At 42.1% G+C, this 19,740-nt stretch overlaps 2 protein-coding genes across 2 annotated transcripts in view; one reads left to right on the top strand and one right to left on the bottom strand.

Moving 5' to 3' along the window:
* duox (dual oxidase) overlaps window positions 1–4,727 on the top strand; it is a gene marked incomplete at its 3' end in the record, with an annotated part of 91,100 nt that extends 86,373 nt beyond the window's left edge. Inside the window, exons 29-32 of the mRNA XM_083762620.1 lie at window positions 2,667–2,825; window positions 3,577–3,732; window positions 4,263–4,391; window positions 4,605–4,727. Of these exons, the coding sequence (XP_083618746.1) occupies window positions 2,667–2,825; window positions 3,577–3,732; window positions 4,263–4,391; window positions 4,605–4,727 (567 nt within the window). The remainder of the gene's footprint in view (window positions 1–2,666; window positions 2,826–3,576; window positions 3,733–4,262; window positions 4,392–4,604) is intronic.
* A 13,355-nt stretch (window positions 4,728–18,082) lies between these two features.
* LOC310857302 (zinc-binding protein A33-like) lies at window positions 18,083–19,525 on the bottom strand (the record flags this gene model as incomplete). Its single annotated transcript, XM_083762915.1, has 2 exons — window positions 18,083–18,313; window positions 18,464–19,525. The coding sequence occupies 2 exons, from the start codon at window positions 19,523–19,525 to the stop codon at window positions 18,083–18,085; spliced, it is 1,293 nt and encodes a 430-aa protein (XP_083619041.1).
* Between the last annotated feature and the right edge of the window lie 215 nt (window positions 19,526–19,740).

Below are 19,740 nucleotides of genomic sequence, written 5' to 3'. Positions count from 1 at the left end.
CTAGAATCCGATCTCAGGTCAGAATGGGTTAATCAGACCAGTGTGTGTCCATGTGGAAACCTCGTATGAATCTGATCTCAGGTCAGAATGTATATAATGGGACCCTGGACCACCCAGCTGAGAGACGTCTACTCTGACCACTGTCTGCTGGAGACGGGCTCTTATCCTAAGGTCATTATATTTAACCCATTCTGAACGGGGACCCATTTTGGTGTTAGCATCATGTTATGCTTTAGCTATTGAAAAATAGCAGACCTACAAGCTCATATCGCGCCACCGAGTGGCGCGATACGAGCTTGTAGGTCTGCTATTTTTTGAAAAATCGAAGAGCGACTGACATTTCTAGAATCCGATCTCAGGTCAGAATGGGTTAATCAGACCAGTGTGTGTCCATGTGGAAACCTCGTATGAATCTGATCTCAGGTCAGAATGTATATAATGGGACCCTGGACCACCCAGCTGAGAGACCTCTACTCTGACCACTGTCTGCTGGAGACGGGCTCTTATCCTAAGGTCATTATATTTAACCCATTCTGAACGGGGACCCATTTTGGTGTTAGCATCATGTTATGCTTTAGCTATTGAAAAATAGCAGACCTACAAGCTCGTATCGCGCCACTCGGTGGCGCGATATGAGCTTGTAGGTCTGCTATTTTTTGAAAAATCGAAGAGCGACTGACATTTCTAGAATCCGATCTCAGGTCAGAATGGGTTAATCAGACCAGTGTGTGTCCATGTGGAAACCTCGTATGAATCTGATCTCAGGTCAGAATGTATATAATGGGACCCTGGACCACCCAGCTGAGAGACGTCTACTCTGACCACTGTCTGCTGGAGACGGGCTCTTATCCTAAGGTCATTATATTTAACCCATTCTGAACGGGGACCCATTTTGGTGTTAGCATCATGTTATGCTTTAGCTATTGAAAAATAGCAGACCTACAAGCTCGTATCGCGCCACTCGGTGGCGCGATATGAGCTTGTAGGTCTGCTATTTTTTGAAAAATCGAAGAGCGACTGACATTTCTAGAATCCGATCTCAGGTCAGAATGGGTTAATCAGACCAGTGTGTGTCCATGTGGAAACCTCGTATGAATCTGATCTCAGGTCAGAATGTATATAATGGGACCCTGGACCACCCAGCTGAGAGACGTCTACTCTGACCACTGTCTGCTGGAGACGGGCTCTTATCCTAAGGTCATTATATCATATATAATTTAGAGATGGGACTCGATTAATAATCTAATTAACCCATTCTGACCTGAGATCAGATTCATACGAGGTTTCCACCGGACAACACACTGGTCTGATGAACCCATTCTGACCTGAGATCAGATTCTAAAAATGTCAGTCGTTCTTCGATTAAAAAAAAAATAGCAGACCTACAAGCTCGTATCGCGCCACTCGTGGCGCGATATGAGCTTGTAGATCTGCTATTTTTCAATAGCTAAAGCATAACATGATGCCAACACCAAAATGGGTGCCCGGTCAGAATGGGTTAATCAGAGGCTTTGCGATGAATTAATCTAGATTAATCGCATTTTAATCGCATATCATTATTTGACCCGAGAACAGTGAGAAAGCAAATTTTTTCAAATGGATTTTGGTATACTAGTGAATCAATGAATAGTGAATACATAAGTTTAAGCAATAAAACATTGTTTTTGTAGTATTAGGGGTAATAATTATTTATTGAATAATTGCACACAACTGTGCTGTAATCAGGGGGGCAGTCAGCCAGATATTTCGTGAAGCCTCATTTGAAATCGGTAGTTCATATAATGGCCTGTTGTGGCGCTGGACTGGACCCAAAAAGCCCCATAGCTCCATAGAGGCCCATGTATTTTGGCCCAACTTCACCTAGACTGTATTACCTTAATAAACATGGTCATGAATACTTTCTTCTTCCAGTCACTAGTTTAAAGTCTCATTTCTAATGTCATAATATTCTTTTTGGAAAATTATGGTCCCATTAATTAAAAAAATGACCATAAAGTCGCGTATGTTCTGAGGGGCGTGGCTACCGTTACAGTCTATGATCGGGATTCCCCTCCCACTCAAGAGTCTTCTCCTCCCACTCGAGTCAAAATAAAAACCAACGGAGAAGAAGGGGGGAATTCCCGCCTCGTTGTCTGGGCAGCCAATGACCAGCTGGTACAAAACGGAGCCAGCCAATGGCCAGCTGGTACCAAAAGATGGCGACTTACATCAGGAATTAGCATATCATTACAGGCTTCATTTTACGTTCATGTTAGACCCGGGGAACGCTTTGTCCATATTTTTTACAGTCTATGGCTGTAATCCACGCTACCATCGGATAGCCTTTTAAATCCTATTTCCAATCCACGGGGACAAGCAAAGTGATCTCAGCGGCTTCCCCCAGTCTGGTGAACTGTCTGCGGTTTCTGGTGGTGTTATTGTCTGAAGAGGACACGGACACTTGGTGCGCAGGTCCGTCTGAAAACTGTCCAGTGACAACGTTCCGCGGTGAAAACAATTGTGCGATTAAAATGCGTTAATTTTTTTAATGCATAAATTTTTCTGTAGTTAATTAAGCGCAATTAATCGCAATTAGTCCCGGCCCTAATATAATTACCTTATAGGATAAGATCCCATCTCCTGGAGATGGGTACGCTGACGACTGTCTGCTGTTGTTTGATGTACAGCTATATTTGGACGGGCCGTTCGGCGAGGGTCACCAGGAGTGGATGGACTTTGAGGTGTCGGTTCTGGTGGGAGGAGGCATCGGGGTGACGCCCTTCACCTCCATCCTCAAAGACCTGGTGTTCAAGTCCTCCGTCAAGTCCAAGATCACCTGCAAGAAGGTACCTAACCTTAGACCTTAACCCCTAACCCCTAACCCCTAAACCCTAACCCCTAAACTCTAACCCCTAACCCCTAACCCCTAAACCCTAACCCCTAACCCCTAACCCCTAAACCCTAACCCCTAACCCCTAACCCCTAAACCTTAACCCCTAAACCCTAACCCCTAACCCCTAAACTCTAACCCCTAAACCCTAACCCCTAACCCCTAAACCCTAACCCCTAAACCTTAACCCCTAAACCCTAACCCCTAACCCCTAACCCCTAAACTCTAACCCCTAACCCCTACCCCTAAACCCTAACCCCTAACCCCTAACCCCTAAACTCTAACCCCTAACCCCTACCCCTAAACCCTAACCCCTAAACCCTAACCCCTAAACCTTAACCCCTAAACCCTAACCCCTAAACCTTAACCCCTAAACCCTAACCCCTAACCCCTAAGCCCTAAACTCTAACCCCTAACCCCTACCCCTAAACCCTAACCCCTAAACTCTAACCCCTAACCCTAACTCCTAACCCTAACCCCTAAACCTTAACCCCTAAACCCTAACCTTAAACCCTTGAGGTGTTGTTGTTATTTTAACAGGTGTATTCAGGTGTTGTTTTTGTTATTTTAACAGGTGTATTCAGGTGTTGTTTTTGTTATTTTAACAGGTGTATTCAGGTGTTGTTTTTGTTATTTTAACAGGTGTATTCAGGTGTTGTTATTTTAACAGGTGTATTCAGGTGTTGTGGTTGTGGTTCTATCAACAGGTGTATTTCATCTGGGTCACTCGGACCCAGAAACAGTTCGAGTGGGTCAGTGACATCATCAGAGAGGTGGAGGAGCAGGACAGCATGGAGTTGGTGTCAGTTCACATCTACATCACCCAGCTGGCCGAGAGGTTCGACCTCCGGACCACCATGTTGGTATGAGACCCTAACCCTTAATACTGACCCCTACCACTAATACAGACCCCCTACCACTGATACAGACCCCTACCCACTAATACAACACATCTACATCACCCAGCTGGCCGAGAGGTTCGACCTCCGGACCACCATGTTGGTATGAGACCCTAACCCTTAATACTGACCCCTACCACTAATACAGACCCCCTACCACTGATACAGACCCCTACCCACTAATACAACACATCTACATCACCCAGCTGGCCGAGAGGTTCGACCAGACCTGGATTCGGTTTAGCTTTTTTCTTTTTTACACTTGCGTTGCCGCGCCGCTCTAGAGCAGACCTGGAGGAGACCTGTCGTTGATCCAGACCTGGATGAGACTCACTGCTGTGTGTGTGTGTGTGTGTGTGTGTGTGTGTGTGTGTGTGTGTGTGTGTGTGTGTGTGTGTGTGTGTGTGTGTGTGTGTGTGTGTGTGCGTGCGTGCGTGTGTGTGTGTGTGTGTGTGTGTGTGCGTGTGCGTGCCTGCCTGCCTGCCTGCGCTCAGTATGTGTGTGAGCGTCACTTCCAGAAGGTGTGGCAGCGCAGCCTCTTCACTGGTCTCAGGTCTGTCACTCACTTCGGACGGCCTCCGTTCGTCTCCTTCTTCAACTCTCTACAGGAAGTCCATCCTGAGGTCTGTCTGTCTGTCTGTCTGTCTGTCTGTCTGTCTGTCTGTCTGTCTGTCTGTCTGTCTGTCTGTCTGTCTGTCTGTCTGTCTGTCTGTCTGTCTGTCTGTCTGTCTGTCTGTCTGTCTGTCTGTCTGTCTGTCTGTCTGTCTGGCTGTCTGTCTGTCTGTTGTTTATGGAATATGTTACGTCATATGTTTATGTTATGATGTTGTTTCCAGGTGAATAAGATGGGCGTGTTCAGCTGTGGACCTCCAGGTCTCACTAAGAACGTGGAGACAGCGTGTCGACAGATGAACCGCCGAGACCAGGCGCTGTTTATCCATCACTATGAGAACTTTTAATTATTACTATTAATATTATTAATATGAGACCAGACTCTGTTTATCCACCATTATGAAAATCACAGTAGGAGTTTCATTATTAATGTGATGAAGGTTTTTTAAAAGTGACCAATTGATCTGATATCTGTGATCTGTGATGCATTAAATTATGGTCCTAGTTTACTGTTGAAATCATCTGCTGTTAAATAGTTTACTGTTGAAATCAACTGTTTTTAAATATAGTTTACTGTTGAAATCATCTGTTGTTAAATATAGTTTACTGTTGAAATCATCTGTTGTTAAATAGTTTACTGTTGAAATCAACTGTTTTTAAATTGTTTACTGTTCAAATCAACTGTTGTTCACCTTCTTTCAACTATTTTAAAAACATGTAGTCAAATAAATGTAGTTCCTGCAGATACATCTACATTCATGACCTCTGACCTCTGTCTGTCTGTCTGGTGATCAATATGACCATAGTCTGGTGGAGATAGACGTGACTACGTTTCGTTGGAGCTCCATATATAGACATTGCTCTACAACACATGGTCATAACAGCAGAGGTTCCAGTAATGATCAATGGTCACACTCTGCCCTCTGGTGGCGAAGAAGAGTATGTAGAATTGGTACATTTTATTATATTTCACAGTATGTAGAATGGGTGCATTTCATTATATTTCACAGTATGTAGAATGGGTGCATTTCATTATATTTCACAGTGTGTAGAATGGGTACATTTCATTATATTTCACAGTGTGTAGAATGGGTACATTTCATTATATTTCACAGTATGTAGAATGGGTACATTTCATTATATTTCACAGTATGTAGAATGGGTACATTTCATTATATTTCACAGTATGTAGAATGGGTACATTTCATTATATTTCACAGTGTGTAGAATGGGTACATTTCATTATATTTCACAGTATGAAGAATGGGTACATTTCATTATATTTCACAGTATGTAGAATGGGTACATTTCATTATATTTCACAGTATGTAGAATGGGTACATTTCATTATATTTCACAGTATGTAGAATGGGTACATTTCATTATATTTCACAGTATGTAGAATGGGTACATTTCATTATATTTCACAGTATGTAGAATGGGTGCATTTCATTATATTTCACAGTATGTAGAATGGGTACATTTAATTATATTTCACAGTATGTAGAATGGGTACATTTAATTATTTCACAGTATGTAGAATAGGTACATTGTATTATTTCACAGTATGTAGAATGGGTACATTTCATTATATTTCACAGTATGTAGAATGGGTACATTTCATTATATTTCACAGTATGTAGAATGGGTACATTTAATTATATTTCACAGTATGTAGAATGGGTACATTTCATTATATTTCACAGTATGTAGAATGGGTACATTTCATTATTTCACAGTATGTAGAATGGGTACATTTCATTATATTTCACAGTATGAAGAATGGGTACATTTCATTATATTTCACAGTATGTAGAATGGGTACATTTCATTATATTTCACAGTATGTAGAATGGGTACATTTCATTATATTTCACAGTATGTAGAATGGGTACATTTCATTATATTTCACAGTATGTAGAATGGGTACATTTCATTATATTTCACAGTATGTAGAATGGGTACATTTCATTATATTTCACAGTATGTAGAATGGGTACATTTCATTATATTTCACAGTATGTAGAATGGGTACATTTCAAAATGTTAGGAAGGAGCTAGTGGACAAGAGATCCAGTATAAGTAATTTTACACTTGGTTGCATGCTGGAAATAGCCGATCTACAAGCTCACAACGCGTCACAGCGGGACGCATTGTGAGCTTGTAGATCTGCTATTTTTTTCAGCAAATGTAAAAACATAAATCACCTGTAGATTTAGTCGACTAAAATCTTATGATATTTAGTCGACTAAAACTAGACTAAAACATTCCAGGTGACTAAAATGTGACTAAAACTAAATAAAAACCATTCAAGTGACTATGACTAAAACTGAAATAGAAACTTGCTGCCAAAAACAACACTGGTTGAAACTATTATTGAATATTTAACCTTGAAATGTATAGGTAGAATATAATATAATGTGTTCTTGTGTAGTTGAACCATGGATTGTCAGTGACATTTTCTGTTGATCATAGCTAGGGGGCGCTGTGGTGAAAAGAAACATGTGAGCAATAGTTCCATGAGGAATAGTTCCACTTCCAGGAAGTGAACCATCAGGAAGCTATAAAGGAACAGGAAGTGAGGCGCCGAGCCTGGGTTCCATTTTGGGGGTGTTGGATGTTTGTTGTGGTGGTTACTGTTTTTAATACAACACTAAGTCAGTAGGAGAACTGCACTGAAACCGATACGCAGTTAGACAGGAGAACTGTACGTGTGTGAAGCAGTAAAGTTTGGTGGGTCATTTCTGAAGATTTGAACTCTAAACAAACAATCCAGTGTTTGTGAAGAAAGGAACCAGCCGAGGACTCCTGACTTAAAGGTTAAGGTAAGGAGGATATCCCTCTTATGTTTCCAGTGAGCTGCATTCTGACTTAAAGGTTAAGGTAAGGAGGATATCCCTCTTATGTTTCCAGTGAGCTGCATTCTGACTTAAAGGTTAAGGTAAGGAGGATATCCCTCTTATGTTTCCAGTGAGCTGCATTCTGACTTAAAGGTTAAGGTAAGGAGGATATCCCTCTTATGTTTCCAGTGAGCTGCATTCTGACTTAAAGGTTAAGATAAGGAGGATATCCCTCTTATGTTTCCAGTGAGCTGCATTCTGACTTAAAGGTTAAGATGAGGAGGATATCCCTCTTATGTTTCCAGTGAGCTGCATTCTGACTTAAAGGTTAAGGTGAGGAGGATATCCCTCTTATGTTTCCAGTGAGCTGCATTCTGACTTAAAGGTTAAGGTAAGGAGGATATCCCTCTTATGTTTCCAGTGAGCTGCATTCTGACTTAAAGGTTAAGATAAGGAGGATATCCCTCTTATTTTTCCAGTGAGCTGCATCCTGACTTAAAGGTTAAGGTAAGGAGGATATCCCTCTTATGTTTCCAGTGAGCTGCATTCTGACTTAAAGGTTAAGGTAAGGAGGATATCCCTCTTATGTTTCCAGTGAGCTGCATTCTGACTTAAAGGTTAAGGTGAGGAGGATATCCCTCTTATGTTTCCAGTGAGCTGCATTCTGACTTAAAGGTTAAGATAAGGAGGATATCCCTCTTATGTTTCCAGTGAGCTGCATTCTGACTTAAAGGTTAAGGTAAGGAGGATATCCCTCTTATGTTTCCAGTGAGCTGCATTCTGACTTAAAGGTTAAGGTAAGGAGGATATCCCTCTTATGTTTCCAGTGAGCTGCATTCTGACTTAAAGGTTAAGATGAGGAGGATATCCCTCTTATGTTTCCAGTGAGCTGCATTCTGACTTAAAGGTTAAGATAAGGAGGATATCCCTCTTATGTTTCCAGTGAGCTGCATTCTGACTTAAAGGTTAAGGTAAGGAGGATATCCCTCTTATGTTTCCAGTGAGCTGCATTCTGACTTAAAGGTTAAGGTAAGGAGGATATCCCTCTTATGTTTCCAGTGAGCTGCATTCTGACTTAAAGGTTAAGGTGAGGAGGAGGATATCCCTCTTATGTTTCCAGTGAGCTGCATTCTGACTTAAAGGTTAAGGTGAGGAGGAGGATATCCCTCTTATGTTTCCAGTGAGCTGCATTCTGACTTAAAGGTTAAGGTAAGGAGGATATACCTCTTATGTTTCCAGTGAGCTGCATTCTGACTTAAAGGTTAAGGTAAGGAGGATATCCCTCTTATGTTTCCAGTGAGCTGCATTCTGACTTAAAGGTTAAGGTGAGGAGGAGGATATACCTCTTATGTTTCCAGTGAGCTGCATTCTGACTTAAAGGTTAAGGTGAGGAGGATATCCCTCTTATGTTTCCAGTGAGCTGCATTCTGACTTAAAGGTTAAGATAAGGAGGATATCCCTCTTATGTTTCCAGTGAGCTGCATTCTGACTTAAAGGTTAAGGTAAGGAGGATATCCCTCTTATGTTTCCAGTGAGCTGCATTCTGACTTAAAGGTTAAGGTAAGGAGGATATCCCTCTTATGTTTCCAGTGAGCTGCATTCTGACTTAAAGGTTAAGATGAGGAGGATATCCCTCTTATGTTTCCAGTGAGCTGCATTCTGACTTAAAGGTTAAGGTAAGGAGGATATCCCTCTTATGTTTCCAGTGAGCTGCATTCTGACTTAAAGGTTAAGATGAGGAGGATATACCTCTTATGTTTCCAGTGAGCTGCATTCTGACTTAAAGGTTAAGGTAAGGAGGAGGATATCCCTCTTATGTTTCCAGTGAGCTGCATCCTGACTTAAAGGTTAAGGTAAGGAGGATATCCCTCTTATGTTTCCAGTGAGCTGCATCCTGACTTAAAGGTTAAGGTAAGGAGGATATCCCTCTTATGTTTCCAGTGAGCTGCATTCTGACTTAAAGGTTAAGGTGAGGAGGAGGATATCCCTCTTATGTTTCCAGTGAGCTGCATTCTGACTTAAAGGTTAAGGTAAGGAGGATATCCCTCTTATGTTTCCAGTGAGCTGCATTCTGACTTAAAGGTTAAGATGAGGAGGATATCCCTCTTATGTTTCCAGTGAGCTGCATTCTGACTTAAAGGTTAAGGTAAGGAGGATATCCCTCTTATGTTTCCAGTGAGCTGCATTCTGACTTAAAGGTTAAGATGAGGAGGATATACCTCTTATGTTTCCAGTGAGCTGCATTCTGACTTAAAGGTTAAGGTAAGGAGGAGGATATCCCTCTTATGTTTCCAGTGAGCTGCATCCTGACTTAAAGGTTAAGGTAAGGAGGATATCCCTCTTATGTTTCCAGTGAGCTGCATCCTGACTTAAAGGTTAAGGTGAGGATATTATCCCTCTTATGTTTCCAGTGAGCTGCATTCTGACTTAAAGGTTAAGGTAAGGAGGATATCCCTCTTATGTTTCCAGTGAGCTGCATTCTGACTTAAAGGTTAAGATGAGGAGGATATCCCTCTGATGTTTCCAGTGAGCCGCATTCTGACTTAAAGGTTAAGGTAAGGAGGATATCCCTCTTATGTTTCCAGTGAGCCGCATTCTGACTTAAAGGTTAAGATGAGGAGGATATCCCTCTGATGTTTCCAGTGAGCCGCATTCTGACTTAAAGGTTAAGGTAAGGAGGATATCCCTCTTATGTTTCCAGTGAGCTGCATTCTGACTTAAAGGTTAAGGTAAGGAGGATATCCCTCTTATGTTTCCAGTGAGCTGCATTCTGACTTAAAGGTTAAGGTGAGGATATTATCCCTCTTATGTTTCCAGTGAGCTGCATTCTGACTTAAAGGTTAAGGTAAGGAGGATATCCCTCTTATGTTTCCAGTGAGCTGCATTCTGACTTAAAGGTTAAGATGAGGAGGATATCCCTCTTATGTTTCCAGTGAGCTGCATTCTGACTTAAAGGTTAAGGTAAGGAGGATATCCCTCTTATGTTTCCAGTGAGCTGCATTCTGACTTAAAGGTTAAGATGAGGAGGATATACCTCTTATGTTTCCAGTGAGCTGCATTCTGACTTAAAGGTTAAGGTAAGGAGGAGGATATCCCTCTTATGTTTCCAGTGAGCTGCATCCTGACTTAAAGGTTAAGGTAAGGAGGATATCCCTCTTATGTTTCCAGTGAGCTGCATCCTGACTTAAAGGTTAAGGTAAGGAGGATATCCCTCTTATGTTTCCAGTGAGCTGCATCCTGACTTAAAGGTTAAGGTAAGGAGGATATCCCTCTTATGTTTCCAGTGAGCTGCATCCTGACTTAAAGGTTAAGGTAAGGAGGATATCCCTCTTATGTTTCCAGTGAGCTGCATTCTGACTTAAAGGTTAAGGTAAGGAGGATATCCCTCTTATGTTTCCAGTGAGCTGCATTCTGACTTAAAGGTTAAGATGAGGAGGATATCCCTCTTATGTTTCCAGTGAGCTGCATTCTGACTTAAAGGTTAAGGTAAGGAGGATATCCCTCTTATGTTTCCAGTGAGCTGCATTCTGACTTAAAGGTTAAGGTAAGGAGGATATCCCTCTTATGTTTCCAGTGAGCTGCATTCTGACTTAAAGGTTAAGATAAGGAGGATATCCCTCTTATGTTTCCAGTGAGCTGCATTCTGACTTAAAGGTTAAGATGAGGAGGATATACCTCTTATGTTTCCAGTGAGCTGCATTCTGACTTAAAGGTTAAGGTAAGGAGGATATCCCTCTTATGTTTCCAGTGAGCTGCATTCTGACTTAAAGGTTAAGGTAAGGAGGATATTATCCCTCTTATGTTTCCAGTGAGCTGCATTCTGACTTAAAGGTTAAGGTAAGGAGGATATCCCTCTTATGTTTCCAGTGAGCTGCATTCTGACTTAAAGGTTAAGATAAGGAGGATATCCCTCTTATGTTTCCAGTGAGCTGCATTCTGACTTAAAGGTTAAGGTAAGGAGGATATCCCTCTTATGTTTCCAGTGAGCTGCATTCTGACTTAAAGGTTAAGGTAAGGAGGAGGATATCCCTCTTATGTTTCCAGTGAGCTGCATTCTGACTTAAAGGTTAAGGTAAGGAGGATATTATCCCTCTTATGTTTCCAGTGAGCTGCATTCTGACTTAAAGGTTAAGGTAAGGAGGATAATCCCTCTTATGTTTCCAGTGAGCTGCATTCTGACTTAAAGGTTAAGGTAAGGAGGATATCCCTCTTATGTTTCCAGTGAGCTGCATTCTGACTTAAAGGTTAAGGTAAGGAGGATATCCCTCTTATGTTTCCAGTGAGCTGCATTCTGACTTAAAGGTTAAGGTAAGGAGGATATCCCTCTTATGTTTCCAGTGAGCTGCATTCTGACTTAAAGGTTAAGGTAAGGAGGATATCCCTCTTATGTTTCCAGTGAGCTGCATTCTGACTTAAAGGTTAAGGTAAGGAGGATATCCCTCTTATGTTTCCAGTGAGCTGCATCCTGACTTAAAGGTTAAGGTAAGGAGGATATACCTCTGATGTTTCCAGTGAGCTGCATTCTGACTTAAAGGTTAAGGTAAGGAGGATATCCCTCTTATGTTTCCAGTGAGCTGCATTCTGACTTAAAGGTTAAGATGAGGAGGATATACCTCTTATGTTTCCAGTGAGCTGCATTCTGACTTAAAGGTTAAGATGAGGAGGATATACCTCTTATGTTTCCAGTGAGCTGCATTCTGACTTAAAGGTTAAGGTAAGGAGGATATCCTCTTATGTTTCCAGTGAGCTGCATTCTGACTTAAAGGTTAAGGTAAGGAGGATATCCCTCTTATGTTTCCAGTGAGCTGCATTCTGACTTAAAGGTTAAGGTAAGGAGGATATACCTCTTATGTTTCCAGTGAGCTGCATTCTGACTTAAAGGTTAAGGTAAGGAGGAGGATATCCCTCTTATGTTTCCAGTGAGCTGCATTCTGACTTAAAGGTTAAGGTAAGGAGGAGGATATCCCTCTTATGTTTCCAGTGAGCTGCATTCTGACTTAAAGGTTAAGGTAAGGATGATATTATCCCTCTTATGTTTCCAGTGAGCTGCATTCTGACTTAAAGGTTAAGATAAGGAGGATATCCCTCTTATGTTTCCAGTGAGCTGCATTCTGACTTAAAGGTTAAGGTAAGGAGGATATCCTCTTATGTTTCCAGTGAGCTGCATTCTGACTTAAAGGTTAAGGTAAGGAGGATATCCCTCTTATGTTTCCAGTGAGCTGCATTCTGACTTAAAGGTTAAGGTAAGGAGGATATACCTCTTATGTTTCCAGTGAGCTGCATTCTGACTTAAAGGTTAAGGTAAGGAGGAGGATATCCCTCTTATGTTTCCAGTGAGCTGCATTCTGACTTAAAGGTTAAGGTAAGGAGGAGGATATCCCTCTTATGTTTCCAGTGAGCTGCATTCTGACTTAAAGGTTAAGGTAAGGAGGATATTATCCCTCTTATGTTTCCAGTGAGCTGCATTCTGACTTAAAGGTTAAGGTAAGGAGGATATCCCTCTTATGTTTCCAGTGAGCTGCATTCTGACTTAAAGGTTAAGGTAAGGAGGATATCCCTCTTATGTTTCCAGTGAGCTGCATTCTGACTTAAAGGTTAAGGTAAGGAGGATATCCCTCTTATGTTTCCAGTGAGCTGCATTCTGACTTAAAGGTTAAGGTGAGGAGGATATACCTCTTATGTTTCCAGTGAGCTGCATTCTGACTTAAAGGTTAAGGTAAGGAGGATATTATCCCTCTTATGTTTCCAGTGAGCTGCATTCTGACTTAAAGGTTAAGGTGAGGAGGATATCCCTCTTATGTTTCCAGTGAGCTGCATTCTGACTTAAAGGTTAAGGTAAGGAGGATATCCCTCTTATGTTTCCAGTGAGCTGCATTCTGACTTAAAGGTTAAGGTAAGGAGGATATCCCTCTTATGTTTCCAGTGAGCTGCATTCTGACTTAAAGGTTAAGGTAAGGAGGATATCCCTCTTATGTTTCCAGTGAGCTGCATTCTGACTTAAAGGTTAAGGTAAGGAGGATATCCCTCTTATGTTTCCAGTGAGCTGCATTCTGACTTAAAGGTTAAGATGAGGAGGATATCCCTCTTATGTTTCCAGTGAGCTGCGTTCTGACTTAAAGGTTAAGGTAAGGAGGATATCCCTCTTATGTTTCCAGTGAGCTGCATTCTGACTTAAAGGTTAAGGTAAGGAGGATATCCCTCTTATGTTCCCAGTGAGCTGCATTCTGACTTAAAGGTTAAGGTAAGGAGGATATCCCTCTTATGTTTCCAGTGAGCTGCGTTCTGACTTAAAGGTTAAGGTAAGGAGGATATCCCTCTTATGTTTCCAGTGAGCTGCATTCTGACTTAAAGGTTAAGGTAAGGAGGATATCCCTCTTATGTTTCCAGTGAGCTGCGTTCTGACTTAAAGGTTAAGGTAAGGAGGATATCCCTCTTATGTTTCCAGTGAGCTGCATTCTGACTTAAAGGTTAAGGTAAGGAGGATATCCCTCTTATGTTTCCAGTGAGCTGCATTCTGACTTAAAGGTTAAGGTAAGGAGGATATCCCTCTTATGTTTCCAGTGAGCTGCATCCTGACTTAAAGGTTAAGATGAGGAGGATATCCCTCTTATGTTTCCAGTGAGCTGCATTCTGACTTAAAGGTTAAGATGAGGAGGATATCCCTCTTATGTTTCCAGTGAGCTGCATTCTGACTTAAAGGTTAAGGTAAGGAGGATATCCCTCTTATGTTTCCAGTGAGCTGCATTCTGACTTAAAGGTTAAGGTAAGGAGGATATCCCTCTTATGTTTCCAGTGAGCTGCATTCTGACTTAAAGGTTAAGGTAAGGAGGATATCCCTCTTATGTTTCCAGTGAGCTGCATTCTGACTTAAAGGTTAAGATAAGGAGGATATCCCTCTTATGTTTCCAGTGAGCTGCATTCTGACTTAAAGGTTAAGGTAAGGAGGATATCCCTCTTATGTTTCCAGTGAGCTGCATTCTGACTTAAAGGTTAAGGTAAGGAGGATATCCCTCTGATGTTTCCAGTGAGCTGCATTCTGACTTAAAGGTTAAGGTAAGGAGGATATCCCTCTTATGTTTCCAGTGAGCTGCATTCTGACTTAAAGGTTAAGGTAAGGAGGATATCCCTCTTATGTTTCCAGTGAGCTGCATTCTGACTTAAAGGTTAAGGTAAGGAGGATATCCCTCTTATGTTTCCAGTGAGCTGCATTCTGACTTAAAGGTTAAGGTAAGGAGGATATCCCTCTTATGTTTCCAGTGAGCTGCATTCTGACTTAAAGGTTAAGATGAGGAGGATATCCCTCTTATGTTTCCAGTGAGCTGCATTCTGACTTAAAGGTTAAGGTAAGGAGGATATCCCTCTTATGTTTCCAGTGAGCTGCATTCTGACTTAAAGGTTAAGATGAGGAGGATATCCCTCTTATGTTTCCAGTGAGCTGCATTCTGACTTAAAGGTTAAGGTAAGGAGGAGGATATCCCTCTTATGTTTCCAGTGAGCTGCATTCTGACTTAAAGGTTAAGGTAAGGAGGATATCCCTCTTATGTTTCCAGTGAGCTGCATTCTGACTTAAAGGTTAAGGTAAGGAGGATATCCCTCTTATGTTTCCAGTGAGCTGCATTCTGACTTAAAGGTTAAGGTAAGGAGGATATCCCTCTTATGTTTCCAGTGAGCTGCATTCTGACTTAAAGGTTAAGATGAGGAGGATATCCCTCTTATGTTTCCAGTGAGCTGCATTCTGACTTAAAGGTTAAGGTAAGGAGGATATCCCTCTTATGTTTCCAGTGAGCTGCATCCTGACTTAAAGGTTAAGGTAAGGAGGATATCCCTCTTATGTTTCCAGTGAGCTGCATCCTGACTTAAAGGTTAAGGTAAGGAGGATATCCCTCTTATGTTTCCAGTGAGCTGCATTCTGACTTAAAGGTTAAGATGAGGAGGATATCCCTCTTATGTTTCCAGTGAGCTGCATTCTGACTTAAAGGTTAAGGTAAGGAGGATATCCCTCTTATGTTTCCAGTGAGCTGCATTCTGACTTAAAGGTTAAGGTAAGGAGGATATCCCTCTTATGTTTCCAGTGAGCTGCATTCTGACTTAAAGGTTAAGATGAGGAGGATATCCCTCTTATGTTTCCAGTGAGCTGCATTCTGACTTAAAGGTTAAGGTAAGGAGGATATCCCTCTGATGTTTCCAGTGAGCTGCATTCTGACTTAAAGGTTAAGGTAAGGAGGATATCCCTCTTATGTTTCCAGTGAGCTGCATTCTGACTTAAAGGTTAAGATAAGGAGGATATCCCTCTTATGTTTCCAGTGAGCTGCATTCTGACTTAAAGGTTAAGGTAAGGAGGATATCCCTCTTATGTTTCCAGTGAGCTGCATTCTGACTTAAAGGTTAAGGTAAGGAGGATATCCCTCTGATGTTTCCAGTGAGCTGCATTCTGACTTAAAGGTTAAGGTAAGGAGGATATCCCTCTTATGTTTCCAGTGAGCTGCATTCTGACTTAAAGGTTAAGGTAAGGAGGATATCCCTCTTATGTTTCCAGTGAGCTGCATTCTGACTTAAAGGTTAAGGTAAGGAGGATATCCCTCTTATGTTTCCAGTGAGCTGCATTCTGACTTAAAGGTTAAGGTAAGGAGGATATCCCTCTTATGTTTCCAGTGAGCTGCATTCTGACTTAAAGGTTAAGATGAGGAGGATATCCCTCTTATGTTTCCAGTGAGCTGCATTCTGACTTAAAGGTTAAGGTAAGGAGGATATCCCTCTTATGTTTCCAGTGAGCTGCATTCTGACTTAAAGGTTAAGATGAGGAGGATATCCCTCTTATGTTTCCAGTGAGCTGCATTCTGACTTAAAGGTTAAGGTAAGGAGGAGGATATCCCTCTTATGTTTCCAGTGAGCTGCATTCTGACTTAAAGGTTAAGGTAAGGAGGATATACCTCTTATGTTTCCAGTGAGCTGCGTTCTGACTTAAAGCTTAAGGTAAGGAGGATAAACCTCTTATGTTTCCAGTGAGCTGCATCCTGACTTAAAGGTTAAGATGAGGAGGATATCCCTCTTATGTTTCCAGTGAGCTGCATTCTGACTTAAAGCTTAAGGTAAGGAGGATATCCCTCTTATGTTTCCAGTGAGCTGCGTTCTGACTTAAAGGTTAAGGTAAGGAGGATATCCCTCTGATGTTTCCAGTGAGCTGCATTCTGACTTAAAGGTTAAGGTAAGGAGGATATCCCTCTTATGTTTCCAGTGAGCTGCATTCTGACTTAAAGGTTAAGGTAAGGAGGATATACCTCTTATGTTTCCAGTGAGCTGCATTCTGACTTAAAGGTTAAGGTAAGGAGGATATCCCTCTTATGTTTCCAGTGAGCTGCATTGTCTTTTGGTTTTATAACTTTTGGACTACTTTATTTAACAAAAGAGAAGATCTGCAACGTTTGGAATGCTCAGATTACCTTTTGGGGATTACTTTGGGATACTTTAATTGACTCTGGGACACCTTTAAAGGGACATTGCAGGGGTGAAATCTGAAGTGAACATTTTCATTTACATTTTGAAGAGACTTTGAGTCCAATTGAAGTATTTCTGTTTGATCAACTATAAACAAGATAAACATATCGCAATGTAATAAATCCTTGAGGGAGTTCCAGGGGGTCCGGGGACCCCCAGGGATCCTTGAGGGAGTTCCAGGGGTCCGGGGACCCCCAGGGGTCCTTGAGGGAGTTCCAGGGGGTCCGAGGACCTCCAGGGGTCCTTGAGGGAGTTCCAGGGGGTCCGGGGACCTCCAGGGGTCCTTGAGGGAATTCCAGGGGGTCTGTGCTAATTAGTGTCAATTTGGGGGTCCTTCACGTGAAAGGTCGGGAACCTCTGATGTATGTTATGTAGCACACGCACGTGTGTGTGTGTGTGTGTGTGTGTGTGTGTGTGTGTGTGTGTGTGTGTGTGTGTGTGTGTGTGTGTGTGTGTGTGTGTGTGTGTGTGTGTGTGTGTGTGTGTGTGTGTGTGTGTGTGTGAGGGTGTGTGTGTGTGAGGGTGTGTGTGTGTGTGCGGCATAAAGCTCCATTTTAACCATGATGGATCTGAGAATATTGATTGAAAACCCCCATCCTTGGTTCTGGACTGATGCTGCCCTCCTAATATGTGAGGAGACTGTGTTTTTAATTACTTTAAAATTACTTTTTTTAATTTATTTTAATTCCTTTTTCATTGTTGACGGTTACAAACACACGTCTGACTCACTTTATTCTCATCATCTTTAATAAGATCAAATAATCATCTTCATCATCATCATCATCATCATCATCACATAGAAACTATAGAATTAATCCTGATCCATAAATGACAAACAGTTCAATATAAAACATGTTATCAGTAATAATCATATTTATCAAACATGTCACCATTACACCAGTAATTATAATTACAAACTGATCATTTAAACACTACACAGTGTTCTCCAATGTTAATATTGATCACAATAGATACTATAGGGATCACATGGTTAGTGAATAAAAATATTAAATAAAAATCACACTTGTGTGAAGTGAGAGGAGCTCACATCATCATACATCACATTCCATGCTCAACCAATCAGATCATTGCTATGACACACACACACACACACACACACACACACACACACACAAGCAGGGCATGGGAGGGGCTAGCAAGCCTCAAAAATCACACCTGTGTGAAGTGATGGGCGCTCTTATCATTTTGTAACTGAACGAAAAAATCAATTAAATAATCACTGCAAACCATTTAAAATAATATTAATAATTATTAAATAATAATAATTAATAATTAATGACCTGCCATAAAACGATATACCTTTAATCAATATATTCTGGAGGTGTTTTTATTGGACGCCAGACGTTCTAACTGTGGTTTTCCAGAGTGACACAGATCTTCCCTGGTAACATCTTCAGAGACGGACCATCACCATCATCATCATTATAAATGTATGGAAACAGTGTCTCAGTGAAGGTGTGTGTGAAGGTGTGCAGGTGTGTGTTAGAATCAGGATCAGAGAAGGACAGCTGTCCTCTGTCCCAGTCCAGCTGGACTCTGATCCTCCGGGGTTTCTGATTCACTGAGAGAACAGTCCTCTGATAATCATAACCATCATGTCCTGGTAAGTAGAGTGCTTTGTATTCATCCATATATAACTCTATACTCCAGCATCCTCTCCCTGAGTCTCCCTCCCTCCCGTACGACTCCTCACACACACCTACCTCCCAGAATGTATTGTCTCCAACCTCAACATCCCAGCTGTGAGACCCTGAGTCAAAGCCCTCAGAACCCTGAACATTGGACGAGCCAAACCTCTCTGTGTTGTCAGGAAGCTGCTGCTTCTCTCCTTCACATCTCACACTGGTCAGATCATCAGACAGCACAAGCCATGGACTAGCAGTGTTGGGGTCCAGGACGACAGGAGTGTAGGAGACAATGTCCTTCATCTTGTCCCAGACTCTGAAGGTCAGGTTCTTCAGGTGTTTGGCCTGGTCTATCAGCGCTCCTCCTGAGAGCGGCGGTGGGTCCTGCAGGGTGAGCTGGACTCCCTCCATGGTGGTCTTGTAGTTCTGCAGGAATGAGACGTGGTCGTCGGCTCTCAGCTGGTCCTCAGCAGCTTGGATTGCGTTGGAGAGGGTTTCCATTTCTCTGCTCAGAGCCTCAATCCTCTCCTTCATCTCCTGACTCTTCTGAGTCTCTTCCTCCCGCAGAGCGGCCATCCTGGCCTCCTCTTCCTCCTGTAGGAACCGACGGAGATTCTCAAACTGTTCCTTGATCTGCTTCTCTGTGTTCCTGGCCTGAACCTTCATGTGTTCTTCTGTTATGTCGTAATTTGTTTTAACTTTATCAAAGACCTTCAGTTTATCCTTTAAAGGCTCCAGTGATTCCTGGACCTTCTGTTTGCAACGTCCAGACGCTTCGTCAACGGGTAAGAACTTGTGTCCGGCGTGTTTCTTTGAGTCGCGACACACGAGACACGCCAGCTGTTGGTCGTCCAGACAGAAGAGCTTGAGCTTCTCGCCGTGTGCGCTGCAGAGGACCTCCGAGCTCAGCGACGATGAGCTCCGGCCTTTCTCCTCCAAGAGCTTCTCACACAGGTTCTTCAGAACAAAGTTTGTGAGAGGATTATCCTTGGAGGATCTCCTCTGACAAACGGGACATTCCCTTGTTGGTCTTTCCGTCCACCATTCCTGCAGGCAGTCTTTGCAGAAGCTGTGTCCACAGGACAGCACGACGGGACGTTTAAAGATGCCATGACACACGGGACAGCTCAGATCCTCTTCCTGACAAGTCAAACGGGAAGCCATTTTGGTCTGCCGCTCCCTGACGCTCCCCGATCTGGAATGTTCTCTGAGGCTGTCGTTACACCGGAGGAATTCTACAAGACAAAACAACAACAGTAACATTATGAGTATCAATAGTAGTAATAATAACAATAACATTAACAATAATAATAAACTTTATTTATATAGCACCTTTCATACATACATGTAGCTCAAAGTGCTTTACAGAGCAGAAAAGA

Source organism: Protomyctophum parallelum (genome assembly GCF_964188405.1).
Source record: "Protomyctophum parallelum genome assembly, chromosome: 4".
Lineage (NCBI taxonomy): Eukaryota > Metazoa > Chordata > Actinopteri > Myctophiformes > Myctophidae > Protomyctophum > Protomyctophum parallelum.
The sequence above is the reverse complement of the archived record's forward strand: the minus strand, read 5'-3'. Positions and strand labels throughout refer to the sequence as shown.